General features: G+C 39.5%; 1 protein-coding gene across 1 annotated transcript in view; it reads right to left on the bottom strand.

The window, feature by feature from the left end:
• PRG4 (proteoglycan 4) overlaps nt 1-10,225 on the bottom strand; it is a 15,502-nt gene extending 5,277 nt beyond the window's left edge. The window contains exons 1-7 of the mRNA XM_032393223.1: nt 10,112-10,225; nt 9,418-9,516; nt 6,904-7,026; nt 5,576-5,695; nt 2,927-3,076; nt 2,251-2,370; nt 1-796 (exon numbers count right to left, since the gene is read on the bottom strand). Of these exons, the coding sequence (XP_032249114.1) occupies nt 1-796; nt 2,251-2,370; nt 2,927-3,076; nt 5,576-5,695; nt 6,904-7,026; nt 9,418-9,490 (1,382 nt within the window). The 5' untranslated portion in view covers nt 9,491-9,516; nt 10,112-10,225. The remainder of the gene's footprint in view (nt 797-2,250; nt 2,371-2,926; nt 3,077-5,575; nt 5,696-6,903; nt 7,027-9,417; nt 9,517-10,111) is intronic.
• Nucleotides 10,226-15,063: the final 4,838 nt, after the last annotated feature.

Genomic DNA, 15,063 nt, shown 5'->3' with positions numbered 1-15,063 from the left:
GGAGTGGTGGGAGCAGGCTTCTTGGGGGTGGTGGGTGTAGGCTCCTTGGGGGTGGTGGGTGCAGGCTCCTTGGGGGTGGTGGGTGCAGGCTCCTTGGGAGTGGTGGGAGCAGGCTTCTTGGGGGTGGTGGGTGTAGGCTCCTTGGGGGTGGTGGGTGCAGGCTCCTTGGGGGTGGTGGGTGTAGGCTCCTTGGTGGTGGGCGCAGGCTCCTTGGTGGTAGTGGGTATAGGCTCCTTGGGAGTGGTGGGAGCAGGCTTCTTGGGGGTGGTAGGTGTAGGCCCCTTGGTGGTAGGTGCAGGCTTTTTGGGGGTAGTAGGAACAGGCTTCTTGAGGGTTGTGGGAGTGGGCTCCTTGGTGGTGGTGGGAGCAGGGGATTTGGTTGTAGTTTCAGCTTCGGGTGTAGATTTAACAGGAGCTTTGGATGTGGGTACAAAATCTTTAGGAGGTGTTTTCTCTGCATTTCTTGTCTCTTTAGTTGAAGTCTTCTCTTTTGTTCCACTTGAAGTCTCTTTGTTTGTTAAAAAAGCCTCTTTAGTTGCAACTGTTGCCTCCTTATTGGGTGTTGAAGGTGTCTCTTTGGATATATCAGAATTAGGTGGAAGACTGGGTTTAGGATTTATTGGTTTGCCTGTTGTAATCTTGGGAGATGTGGTAACTCTATTGCGTTGGGTAGTAGGAATGTCAGGAGTTGGGGTGAGCTTGTCACCATTGTCCAGTCCACTTCCAGCTTCATCTACAACTGGTGGTTCTGGGGTAGGTTTCTTTTTGGGAGTTCTTTCCTTCTTGTTATCTGTTACTAGAAAAAAATACACACATCTTTTATTTTTGAGTAGTTTTCTCTTGAATAGTGACCTAAAGATCCCATCCTTATCAACAAGCTATGTATCCCAAGCAAATTGCTAACCTGTAATATGTCTATTAACTTGTTATAAAATGGTAAATACTGAACTTATCTGATTGGTCTATTTTAGGGAATAATGAGAAGGGGTGAAAAGCACAAATTAAAGTCTATACAATTAATGTACAGAAACAAGTGGCAGCTTTGAAATTACCAACATGATCAACAACCCTAATTCATCTCTGTGAATGCTCTGTGCCCCTCACTCTCTCCCTTCCTCTTATTTCACATTGCTCAGTGACCCGTACTCCCCCCTGGAAACCTAGTTCCAACATCTTGTAGATTCACTGCACCAATTGTCTCAGAGACCTCTACAACTACACCCCAGGAATCTGTCCAATCACCACAATGGTCCCTACTGAGCTCTGTTTCCATACACATGGCTGTTAGCTGCTCTCTTTCCTCGGCGCACCTAAACTCAGCAGCCCTGGCGATACAGAGAGATTAGGATGCCATGGCAGCAAAAGACCCTGTTCAACAGGATTTCTCATAGCAGCTGCCCCACAGGTGAATTTCAGAGCCCAAAGAGCATATCAAGAGCTCATCACTGAGATGAGTTCCATTTAGCAAACTTCTATGGTATGCAAGACTCTTTGGATGATTCAAAGACTATGTATTTGGCTATTCAGCCAGAGAAAAGGCTTCAGGGGAAATAACAACCACCCCAGAAATAGAGTTCTTCAAAACTCCAGTATCCAAAATTCAGTCTTTCCTGGAGAAAGAGAATATATTTTAGAATTTCAGGAAATAAAAGCAGAACAAAGGGAATCTCTTTTCAGAGGGTAACAGCGTAATCTGTAGTGCATTCTCTACTACAAAAAAAAAAAAAAATCAGCCAGATATGACATATAATTTATTAGAAAAATAATAAAAAGGAGCTGTAAAATATGGATAATAATATTGCCTTGCCCAGAGATGTGTATGAGACTTTAATGGATTAACATTTTAAAGCACTTAAAGCAGCACATAAGTGTTTGCAAAATAAAATAAGTAAAAATTAAAGGAAAAATAACACAAGGAACATAGAGAAAGAAGGAGAAGAAAGAAAAATGTATCAAGTGGACAGGAATTAAACTTGAAAACCATAAATGAGCATCTCTGGTGTCCTGTGGTTCCAGAGCTGCTGCTCTAGCATCTTCTTATCCTTTGCTTTAAAGAATGGTTTCTTAGCTGCTTTGCACTAGTTTCCTATGGGAAGTTCTCATTAGTATCTTCTACAATAATTTTTACAAATCTGTACACGCCCCAAGTACTGAAATGTCCTCAAATCATTCTACCAATGTGCATTGCTTTTAGATAATTATTATTAATATGGCATTGATATAGTCTTTGATCTTTATCAATGCTCAAACCTTTGGGTTTCTTCTTTAATTCTTTATTAGCAGCTGAATTTTTGGAAGAGTTGATTTTCCGAATAGTTGAAGAGGAGGAGGAAGAGGAGGAAGACTCTTGATTTTCAGAAACAGAATGTTCTATAAATCAAATAAAAAGGTTGATCACACCAACTGTAATTTAAAGCAAAAAACTGCCAGTCCAAATGCAACAAGAAATAATGTTTACTGAGCTACAAATGTCTGTTTTGCTTTTATTTTATCAGTAATATGGTCAACTGTTCTTTTAATTTGTCAGTTAAAAGCAAGGTAGTTACCTTATCACAGGTACTAGCAATATATTACTTTCTCTCAACTTTCCCCTCTCTCACAGAATCTAATTATTCTGCAGAAAATCACCTGAGATTTTTTTTTTTTCCAATGAGATGTGTTTCTTCTGATTATTTTAACCTACACCCATGCTGGGTTCAGTTATAAGAAAAATAAATAGCTGATGGTTTATAATTTGGCTAAAGAAAAATAAATAGCTGAGGGTTTATAATTTGGCTTAAACTTAGACTTTAAACACATTTTAAAAAGTGTAATGAGCCTTTCAAGACTCACATGATTCCGTTATTCTATGAAGAGTCTTATAAAAGTAGTCCACCTACAGCTGAGTCCCTCTCAAAACCTTTTATTACATCTGTCATCTTCCTACCTTCTGTTATTTCCTCTGATTCTATCACTTTCTTAGTCATCTTCTTGTTTGGTGCTTTGGGTGAACGTTTTGTTGTTGATTTGATGGTTTGAGATGCTCCTGGAGGTGGAGGTGCAGTCTTTGAAGATGGTGGTGATGTGGGATTATGCACTGAGGCCAAGCAAGACAGGTGGATTAACATCTTGTTGACATTCATCAGCAGCTCTTAACTGTGAAAGGCACGGATGCATCTGGCTTCAAGAATCGATGCTGGTGAAAATCAGCGTAGGCATGCTCTTAGCCTAACACTAGTTACTCCAAAGCAATTAATTCTAAAGATGCATTGCTATAAAATATTGGTTCTGAGATTGTTATAAGTTATGACAAGGAGCAAAGGCTCAGGGGTCAGAAAACCTGAATTCCAGTCCTCGACCTGCAAGGTGCTATCCTTGTGACCTTGAGCAAATGAGCTAACCCCGTCTTGAACTTTGTTTTCTTGTCTGCAAATTGAGATGTTTATTCTAGATGATTTCTGAAGGTATTTCCCGGCCTAAACCATACTTGACTCTATCAGCTCCGTCCCTTATGCCAATCTTCTGTGATGATAGAAATAATTACTGCATGTGAGCGAAAGGTATTTGTGCTCTCGGGGAGAGAAATACAATAATTACATTTGTCCTGTTTTCATATTCATTTAAATCAAATGATGCCAATTCACCTTTTTTTTTAATTACAAAAGTTCTGCATGAATATTACTCTTATAAAAAGTTCACACCTTCACGTTATGCTTTTCTCAAAATGTGTGGCCCTTCCCCAAGTTAAACAACCGTTAATGGTTTGGTGTGTATCTTTGAAACTTTTTCTGTCCCATCTGCCTACCCTTTCTATGTCTAGAAGAGAAGTCATGGGACATGTTTTGATCATTAGGAACCAGAAGAAAAGGAGAGGGACTTCTGAAAGATAAGAAAGCAGAGAACCGTGGGGAGGCTTTGAGTAGAGAGAGTTGTGATAAATCCTGCTGCTCTTACCGAACACCCCCTAGGAACTCTGGCCAGCGCAGTCTCCATGAGCTGACGACCACACTCTTTCCTCTGTCTCTCCCACCAAATAGCTCAATTTGAGAAACAGTTCTGCCATACTAGCTAGTGATCTTGAGCCAAACAACCTCTTGGACTGTTTTCTCACCCACATTTCTTCAGTTCTCGAAATGTTACAATTTTGAGATACATAGATGCTTACAACAGTATCTATAGGTCAACCCCGAAACAACCTAAGTGGTGCCTGGTGAGATAGTTTGTCTGTTATTCTTTAAAAATGAAGTAGTGAAGCTCTGGGTGGTTCCATTCTTTTCAGTGGAAACCCGGACTGTCTTTATGAATTCTGTAAATGAAGCATGACCTTCATCAATTTTCTTCGTTTAGCATTAGCCTCGGGTAATCTGACCCACCACCTAGTAGCATAAAGCATTGTCTTTATTAACATGTCCTTGCAATGCTTCATTACTCTCTAACCATCCTCCCTCCCCACCCATCCTCTGCCCAAAATAAAGTCTTAGTTTTTTGTCTCACAGCCAAAACAGTTATCAGGGCACTGAGTAAATATGTATCCTTCATCCTGAGATCCTTCTCTGAGAGCTGCAGGAACTCGGCAGAGTTTTTGATTATATGGGTGTTGTCTCCATCATTTCTGGAATGCTGTCCAATGAAAACATTGAACAGTTAAGAAATAGCCCTCAACTATGCTGACTAACAGTTTTTTACCCTATTTCTCCACTGTTCCAAAGAAGCAGGACATACAGCCTTGTTTAAATGAAATGATAAGATTATGCAAGCAATGCTTATTGTCACCTTTATCTCCACAAATATTGTTGTTTTAAAAGTAGAATTTAAGAGTAAACATTTGGTTAAAAAAAAAAGGAATTCGTTATTTTTTTAAGTATTTTTTTTTTATTTTTTTATTTTTTGGAAAATCTGAAGAGTTTTATTGTACTCTCAGAGTACTCCTTCAGGACCTATAATCTCAGAGTACTCCTTGAGGACCATAACCAGAGAAGAGGATTTTAAAATGGGCCAATATCCCTTTTTATCTATTCTATCACACACAGGGATTTAGACAGAGATGACCATGGACTGCAGAGATGGGAAGAGACATTCAATAGATGGTTAACAACTTCTTGGTAGGTTTGCCTATAAATTTAATGTCTTCAACTCCTAAGGTGACTAGTTTAGAGAAGCCGAAAGTGTCATTCTGTCCTTCAATATACACTCAAAAACACTAAAGCCAAAAACACAGCTAGCCCAAAGGACCACCGACTGTGGGGTCAGCACCATTAGGATGAGACAAGAAATCACTGAGTAAGCTGGTTACTGTTGACTTCACCTGAAATTGGACCACACCTGAGGAAAAAGCACGTACACTCAGCCCCTATCCTGTCTGTTCCTCAGCCAGCAATCTCTGATGCTCCTGGAGCCCGGCAGAGCCAGGCAGTGCTGTTGGAAGAGGCTTTCCTTCTTTAATTCATTCTTGGTGAAGCAAAATTAATACAAAGTGGCTTGTGTTAGTAAAATCAAGTCCCTAGATGGAGTGCATATTAGACATTATCAGCAAAGCTAAGGTAGGTGCGCAGGTCTGGCCGCACTGAGAGGTGCTGATTGGCATCATGATGCTTACCTTTTCCACAAAAATTCTCATAATCAGGACAGCACTTGCCATACTTCGTACAATCTGAGTCACAGTCACACTCCCTCCCTCTTGCAAAGGACTCGAAGCAGCGGCCTTTACAGGAAAGCTCTACCCAGAGCAAAACAAAACATTACAGATTATTGACTGCAGTCACACCCATGTACTGATAGCCATTTCCCACCTGATAGCTGACTAGAGTTCCAAAAGTGCATTTCTAAGTCTTTCATTTGGGATTTGGAAAATAGGTGGTTTTCCAAGTGCAGAAGTCAAGAAAGAAATATGATGGACTCAGAGGAGTTTTCTTGCCCTTCGAGGCTCTGAGAAACACCCCAGTGCTGTCATTTCACATATGTACAGTGGAAAGGTGGGAACCCTTCATATGAAATCCTCCATCCTCTTCACCTTGCACCACTGCTTTGTAGTTGATGTTTATTAAATGAACGTTCAGACCTCACAACAATATTCCAAAGAGCTGGCTTAATATAGATGGGTCCCTGTTTAGGCTCAAAAATCACTTATAATGCAGAGACTTTTATTATGACAAACTGAGCAAGGTGTAGAGTTGGAAGATTGCAGCCTAATCCCATAGCCTGGGTTATGCCTGCTCATGTCAAAACAAGCCTTGGCTAGAGGCACAGTAACTTACCAAGGCCTATTTGAAATGATCACCTTGTACGACACGTAACTGTACAGCAATATATTTATCAACTTCACCTACAAATTCTAAAGTGAACATAACTCTGAACCACTTTTAATTATAATTTTCAAAAGTTGGAGATTGAAATGTCCCTGTGTTAAGAAAATGATCCAGAAGTGTTCAAGGGAAATACCACTCATAATTTAAAATTCAGACCCTTTGGGTTTTAACTGAAATTCCTCATGAAACACTAATGCTTCGTATTTAAAGTGCCTTTTTTGGGGTACTTTAGAAACATATCAAAAAGTCCAACAGTCGATAAGATTATTTTATATCCATGGATTCTTTTGATGAAACTATTGAAGGACCCCAACACTAAGCAATTACATCTTTGATTTACTTAATGACTCCCGAGTCACAGTATTCTCTACATTTTACTTGGGACTAGTCAACCACCTTGTGCACCTGACAGATTTCCAGGCTCCCCTCCCCCCCCTCCTTCCCCCGCCCCGCCAGGCCTGAGCTCTGACACCATCCTTCGGTACAGCACGCTGCAACACGTATGCGAGGAAGGGAAAGGCACTTGAGCAAAGAGAAGCGCAAGAGTGTGGAAACAGGTGCAAGGGGACCCACAGAACAGTGTTGCAGGACAGGGGAGACACTAGCTGTCAGGACTTACCCATGGTGCAGACTTTCTTGAAATCAGGGCAGCACTCCATGTAGTGTTGACATTTATAATCACAGTTGCAGGTGGCATCTCTAGAATACCCTTCCCCACATCTCCCTGCACAGCTTGGTAAATCTAAAATTATACAATACTAGCGTAAACATGGCCAAACTGCTTCACGGAAAGGAAGAGATCTAATGAGGATAAAGCCACTTGGCGAGGGAGAATTTTATCAATCGGAAAAGGTCGGGAATGATGGGTAGCAATGGGTCCTGCTGAACTTAGCCTGATGGCTTATGTGACCTTGATCGTGCCACTTTATTCTTCACTAGACTGAGAAGATAAATACACTTTTGAAAATCAGGCAAAGTTAAGGGCTTTGCAAAAAGCCGGTAACATTCCTGGGGGAGGGGTAGCAGCTAGGGCTCTCCTGAGGCTGCCGCTAATGAAGACCAGCTGACATTTCTTCAGCATCTCTGTGCTGGGCACTGAGTTATACGTTATCTCTAATGTTTATGAAAATGTTGCCAGGAGAGTATCAGTAGCCCCTTTTGAGAGATAAGGAAGCTGAAACACAGAGACTTTAATTACTAGCTCAGGGACACGCAGTGAATAGTTCCAGGATATATGTATTACAGGTCAATTAGTACCTATTAATTATTCATACTGACCTCTTTCACTCTCAGAAGTGTCCCGATTTGCATAATACATTATATGGTCACCTAGAATTTGAACTCTGAAATCTCTGATTCTAAAGCCCACACTTTTCCCACCCAATCACACTGCGTCTCATCTCTCATGTTGAGTTTAAAGCAAGCTGGTTATGCCAGCAAAAACTTCCCTCGGCTTCCTCTTCTTTTTATTCATGAGGATAACTGCCTTCTTTAAATGTTGAGGAAGTCAGATGCTTGCAAGCACAGCTACAGTGAGTACAAAATAGGTAACTGTTCAAATAGCATCTGGGCATGAATATAAAGGTCAGAGTTACTCTGGGTAAAATAAAAAAAAAAAATACAAACAAAAGTGTAATGATCCTCAAATGTATTTTGAAGAATCACTTGGAAAACACCTTCCTGAGAGAATAACCACAAAAATGTAACAATGGAATCTGTCTCTGGAATAGAAACTGTCAGGTGCAATGTCCTAAAGCCAAACAGGGAAGTTGAAACACACTGGAAAAATCTCAAAATAATGAGTCCGGGAAAGCAAAAGTCTTCATGTGCAAAGAAAAGAGTAAATATTAGGACAACCTTCACAACTTTTTGCATACACATGTGCACAATACATACAAAAATGCATATATAGTGTATGTATATAAATACATATATTATATATAAAGGAAAAAGAATGAGAAGAAGTTGAAAAGGCAAGACAAGCAGACAACACAACATTAAAGGCTACTCTTTTCTAGTTAGCAGATTTCTGAAATAGGAAATCAATTATCTTTGTAGGAAGAGCAATTGTTTTCATAGATAGCTTAGGAAATGCTCTCAGTGTTGTGAGCCTTATAATACTATCACCAGAGAGCAGAGGAGTCTAGAAATGGCGTGGTGGCCATCATTCCTTATTAAATATTCACATTTGCTTTCACCTGTTTTTCCATCTTATCTAAGTGATTCTGAAACTATGTCCATGGCAGGCAGTTATCTCTCATGCTTAGGCTGGTGGGAATTTTAACTATTTTCTTGGAAGTGTCTATTTTATAAATACAATTTCACCATAACAATCATGCACCTAGATTTTTCTTCTCTCCAGTTTTGCTTGTCAAAGAAACAAAAAAGGAAAAGAAAATCCAACACTTGGTATTACTGTCACTCATCAACCTTGATCGCATGCTAGAGACCTCGGCTAAGGTGATTGTATTGAATGTATCTTAACATTCTCTAAAATGAATAACAAGAACTGTTCATTCAGGACTGCCTGTTTTTGGAAAACTGGAATAGTTCAATATCATAATATATGACATGTGTGCGAATGTAAGTCATATTTGGATGACTAGTCCTTGTAAGGAAGACAGAAATTTCAAGATTAATACAGGGCCGTTTGAAACTTTGTAAATGTTCATTGTAATATTATACTTAGTTCTACATGATGCCAAAATAAGTCATCAATAATTTATGTGATGTAAAAGACTAGTTATATTTATTGTAAACATGGAAGCAAAAATTACATGTTATTTCAACATTGTTCTTTTCAGTTTGTCTGATGATACTCCATCACACTAGCGTAGTTTTATCCCGTGTCTGTATTTTGTTGAACTTTTGGAAGAACCATAAAAATAAGGAGCACAGAAATTATTCTATAGAAAAACTCAAAACTTGAAAGATTTCATAAGACATGAGAAAAACGTGAGAATTCCAAAATGCTTATAAATATGCCATATCTGCTTCACGTAACTTTAAAATTGTACATTAAGCTCAAACAAATATATGTCTTTAGAAATCTATTTCTTTTGTTGCAGTAATAGTCAACACAGAATGATTAGCAACAGCTGTTAAATAAAAGTCTTTTTGATGGTTAAGATACCTTGAGAAGAAACTTGCTGAATCAAGAAAACAGAAAGTAGCAGCAAGTACATGGAAAGTATTTTCCACTCCATGGCTGTTTCCGGGTACCGAGCCCTCACTGCAAAGAAAAGAAAAAGTATCAAAAAACTGCTCTTTAGTCTCATTAGTTTATGCCTGTGTCACTTACCGTGTTTCAGTAACTTTTAAAAGGCGATTTAATGATAAAACCATCCCACTCTTGAAACAAGACTTTTAAAGATAATCAGCCTTAATTCTATCATAAATATTTCACCATTAGATTTAATCTTATGCAGAAGAAATCATCAAGTCACCATCTCAATCATGTTACTGTCCATTTTAATACTTTCGAATTCCCCCCAAAAGGAAAACAACCTTATCTCAACACTATTTAAATTATAGCATATACTTACAGTGCAAGGTTTAAATTCCAGCTTGGGGAGAAAATAAATAAATAAATAACCAACTTCAGTAAAATGTAATTTAACAAACACAGAAGTGACCCTTCCAACTTTCCCTTAACTCTCCGTATAAATTTGTGAGCTTCCAACAGGTGTATTGCATAGCTGTGATCCTTCTCAAAACTTTCCTACTACTATCCTTATAAATCTTTTTCAAACTCCTTGACTAAAGCATATCCCTATTGAATTGAAAACACATTTAATTCCACGAGGCAAGTTAACTTTGACACTTACCCGTAAAAGCAATAATGAGTTTTTCCAGTGTCCTGGAAGTCTTATATATCCGTGCAAATATATTGGGATGAACCAATTAGTCCAAAGGTTAGACAGAATCAACAGTGACAACCTATGAAATCAAACTTTCCTCATTTGTTGGAAGAGGGCCCAGACAGCTAGGCTTAGGCAACATCTGGAAAACACTTCCATTAAGAAAAATGACTACTACAAAATAAATTTAGGATTATTGGCCAAAACACACTTCTAATTTCTGAGTGAAATGAACAAATTGTTCTGAGATGGTAAATAGTTCTGACAAGTCTTGACTAGCATATCAAAGCAGCGGTGTCAAAATAGTCAAATATTGGTATCACTTCTTGCTTTTATCTTTCCCCCCAGCTAAATCTAGCAAAGAGTGATTTTGAAACTTATCTACTGTTAGTTTGTGGCGTAAATTTTCTTAACTTACACAATTAAATCAAAAGTCCATTTCTTGAGTGTGCATTTTCACTGAGCACAGAAAAAATGCTCTACATTGCCCCAAGGTGGATGGTCCTACTCTGTGTATTTTCTAGCTTCCTTTACCCTGTAAAACCCTGCTTCGAAAGTGTAGATTTCTCCCTTAGCCCCTTTATTTAAGCACAGCAGTGTTTGGGAATAGTCTTTTAAATTACTGATTTAGCCTCCTTACCCCAGAAAATGTGAACTGTCATCTTGCAGAGCTAGGTCAGCTGTGCTCAAGGTTTTACCTCAGTCTGATACGAAATGTTCCTGTTAAAATCCTATCTCCCGGGCCCTGACCATGGTTTTGGCTCAGGTTATGATCTCAGGGTCATGGGATCAAGCGCCTCATCAGGCTCTGCGCTCAGCATGGAGTCTACTTGAGATTCTCTCTCTTCGCCCTCTGCCCCTCATGCATGTGCTGTCTCTCTAGAATAAATAAATAAATCTTTAAGGAAAAAAAAAATCCTATCTACCTGCATAAGGCCTGCCTTGTGTCCTACTACCTCCCTGAAACCCTCTCGGATCAACCCCAGCCACATCCAGGATCATAGTCAACAAAGGAACTGCCTTTTACGGCAATTATCTGTTTATCTGTCTCCTGCCCACTCCCCCAGGCCGCAGACTGTGGTTTCCCCAAGGACAACCAACACCTGTTCCTTCCTTCTGTTGCCAACATGTAGTCCAGTGCTTTACTGAAGTTGTGCGTTTACCGCGTGCTCGTCCAACCAAATGGTCATATTCCACGGTGTAGTGGGTATTTGGTAGGTACTGCGTTTAAGTAGCACAAAATGCCTTTAAGTTAAATATAATCCTCCACATTTTACAAATAAAATGAAGACCCACAAATAAAAAATCTCTGACCCATTGAGGATACATAAGGAGTAGGGGCCAGAGCCAATATTTGAACCCGTGTCTTTTCATTTCAAGTTCCCCCATGTTTCTACAAACTGAGGGTTGCTTGAGGGGAGGTGGGTGGGGGGATGGGGTAAGTGGGTGATGGGCACTAAGGAGGGCACTGGGTGTTGTATGCAACTGATGAATCACTGAATTCTATCTCTGAAATTAATAGTATATGTTAATTAAATTGAATTTAAATAAATAAATAATAAATAAATAAAGTTGCCTCATGTCTCTACTATTTCCAGCCCCTTCTGGTCAAAGCCATTACTCAGTCCTTAATCATAGTACTAACTTTTACTCCTTCATGTGTGTATGTGGGTTTATGAGATTGTGACCTTTGTTAAGACAGATTATAACATAAGCATCTCTTTTGTTACCACAGTGCTTATTTTGGGCTAAATCTATCGTGTAATAGGAAAAGTTTAGAGACTGTCTGCTCACCTCTAAATATTTAATCTCCTTCCTCTGGGAACCACCCCTCCATCGTTAGGGGAATTTCAAGTAGCCACTTGAACACCTGTGATTTCGACACACCCACCATAGCTGATAGGATTAGGGATAGAAACCTCAAATAAATTGGGCCAATATGTTTTCCTACCCTGGAAATTTGGAATTGTGATTCAAACATGGCAAGATGCCTCCTTGCTCTGTATTGTTACAGCAGGCTCCCCCTTTGAGGCCGAAGCTGGCTAAAGATGCTTTGTGCTACTTAAAATCACTAATCAATACAGAGAAGAGGTACAAAAGATCCTGTTGGATGGAACTGAACCAAATTCTATTCATTCTTAGCTTTCCTGAGGCCAAGAGGGGGAAGCTAGCTTTGTAACTTTTTCAAGTCAGACCTTTACAGAGTTCCCTTGTTATTTGTTCAAAATGCTGGGGATACTATGAATATCAGCAATACATATACACACAGACACATATTCTTAAAATATAAATTGCTTTCTGATTATTGCCTTTTAGAACTATCTGCATTATCACTTTTCTTCTTTGGACAAATTCTTGTAATGATGGCAAATGACATTCTTAACTTGACTGAAAAATCTGCTTCAGAAACACTTGTTCTTAAGCCCAGGTTTTATTCTAAAGTTGAAAACTTGACAAATAAAGCAAAACACACACGCACAATGATGACCAATCATAACTTTAAACATATCCATTAACACAGTCTCATTTTCATCAACTACTTTTTCTCTGCATAATAAAGCATGGAAAAGAAAGAAAACCTTCATTAAATGCCAAATTCCTGAGGTATAACTTATCAATACCTGATTTGCATAATTCTATTGGGTAATGAGGCTATCTGAGGAAGTAAAGTTTGCCCTTAAGGCATGGAAGCATTTTAATTTTATCTACTAACTATATCTTCATAAACTGTACTAAATGCATCCTTCTGTGAATATTAGGCCATTTAACCTTCCTTACTAATGACATAACAATCATTCCATTGGGTTATAGGTACCCCCTTTGAGATTTCTTTTCTCATTGAAGGTATTTTTTTTTTTTTTAGCATTCACTTAAACCTCATTTAACTGGGACAAAAATCATCCTAGGATTGGTTTCTGGTAGGGGGACTTGGGGAGAGGTGAGGAAAGAGAGGTGGAGAGGACTTAAGTAATACTGGATCCCATACTCGTCTTCTAGAGAGGACCTCCGCACAGTTCGTCCTCACAAACATCAGTTTCGGTACCTGGCAGCCATACAGCGAGGCCTTCAGAAAACACTCGAGGGTGCTTAGGGGTATTTGCTCTTCATTAAATGATCCCAGACTGCTGTGCCTTCTCCCTGCTGTGTTCTGTCTCCATCCCTGCCGTTAGCTATCACTTCGCCCTGTAGCCAGTGCGTCTGTTCCTAATGGCTTCTCTCCATCTTTCCACATTTTTGATGTGTTTCATTTTCTTCCAGCAGCAGCCTAGGAAAAACTGAAGCATGCCAGGGGAAAACCACAGATGCAAGCTTGCTCTTTATTGCCCTAATTTTGTTCACAATGCTGTTAGAGCACTCTGGAAGTGGAATAACTCGTTCTCTTCTCCTATAGAATAGTCCCCAGGATTTGAAGACTCGTTCTGTCTGTTCTGCTCATGGCATTTTCACATACTGGGAAGGGGTGTGGCTTTCTTTCTGGATGTTGATCCAAAGTCTGACATTAGGTAAGAAAAGTATTATTGCATTTGCTCTTGAAGAGTGCAGCCGTCTGATAATTGCTCCCGATTTTTTCTAGCTTTTTCTACCTCCCCAGCTAGAGATTACATGGCCCAGCTTCCTTTTCAGTTATGTGTGGCCCCGTGACTGCATCTTCTCCTATGAAAAGTGACTAGAAGAGATAGGCGCAACTCCCCCCCCCCCCCCCATTTTCCTAACAGAAAATTGCTTCCTCTGGACTTCCTGTTTTCCTCTGTTCTTCCCAGACTGGAAGGCAGACTTCAGAGACCAGACTTGATCACGCAGACGAGGATGGCAGCCTAAGGTATAGTACCTTATGGAACACACAGGCACTCCCTTTCCCGGGACTAGTCAAGAGAGTTGCATACAAGGAAATAAATCTCCATTTTATTTGGACAACTCTAATTTGGGGTCTTTTCATTACACCAATTGAGATATTACCCTAACATAGAAATCTTATGAAATTCCCAAATATTTAAGGGAGTGTATTCTAAAAGTTGATTTGGATACTGTACAACAATGTAAAGAATGAACTACTGGTAATAAACTACTGATATGGGAAAGAAAGAGGTAAACTCTTTTCACTTGCAGATGACATAATTGTGTATGCAGAAAATCCTAAGGAATCCACAAAAAGCTGTAAAAATTAATGAATTTAGCAAGATCACAGGACAGATGAATGTTGAGCCACGCATGAACTTAGATGCACTGCCCCTACTGAATGTTTTGAGAATAGTTCATTTATTTGTTCATTCATTCAATTCTTTCGATGAGCAAGCAGTGCTCACTACATATCGGCTCTATGTAAATTGCTGGAGATACATAGATTACATCGATGTGCAAGGTAGAGCCCCTGGTCCCTAAGAGATTTTGGTCAGGGAGCCAGACATTTAAACCAATAGTTTAAATAATATATGGAAATGAGGAGGCAATGTGGCGAAAGCTAAAATTGGGCTTTGCCATCAGTCAGACCATTGTTCAAATCTCAGCCTCATCTTCTGCTGGTGGGCTTATACAACTCTCTTGATTTATCTAGTCCTCGGTTTCCTTATCTGCAAAGTGGGAGCAATCATTCCAATTATTATTTGGCACTGCAGAGATGCATCAGAGGTAAGAGAGAATTACATTGAATAGTAGTGACATGTGCTCAAAAAATTGTAGGTATTATGATTGTGGTTATGGTTATGATTCAAGAGCTGTACCCCAACTGCTATGGAAACCTGGATGAGCAAGTGTTAACTCCACCCAAGGAATTCTTCACAGAAGGATGACATGTAACCTGGAGTCTCCTATGTCTGGGACCAGGGGCAGTAGACAAAGACCATAACAGTAGGCAAAATGATATAGCTTCTCTTTTTCATTCTTCTTGCCTATTTTGCTTTTTAGCCCTTGAGAATCTGACT

The sequence above is a fragment of the Phoca vitulina genome, unplaced genomic scaffold (genome assembly GCF_004348235.1).
Source record: "Phoca vitulina isolate PV1807 unplaced genomic scaffold, GSC_HSeal_1.0 scaffold71, whole genome shotgun sequence".
Taxonomy (NCBI): Eukaryota; Metazoa; Chordata; class Mammalia; order Carnivora; family Phocidae; genus Phoca; species Phoca vitulina.
This window is presented reverse-complemented; position numbering and strand designations above follow the sequence as displayed.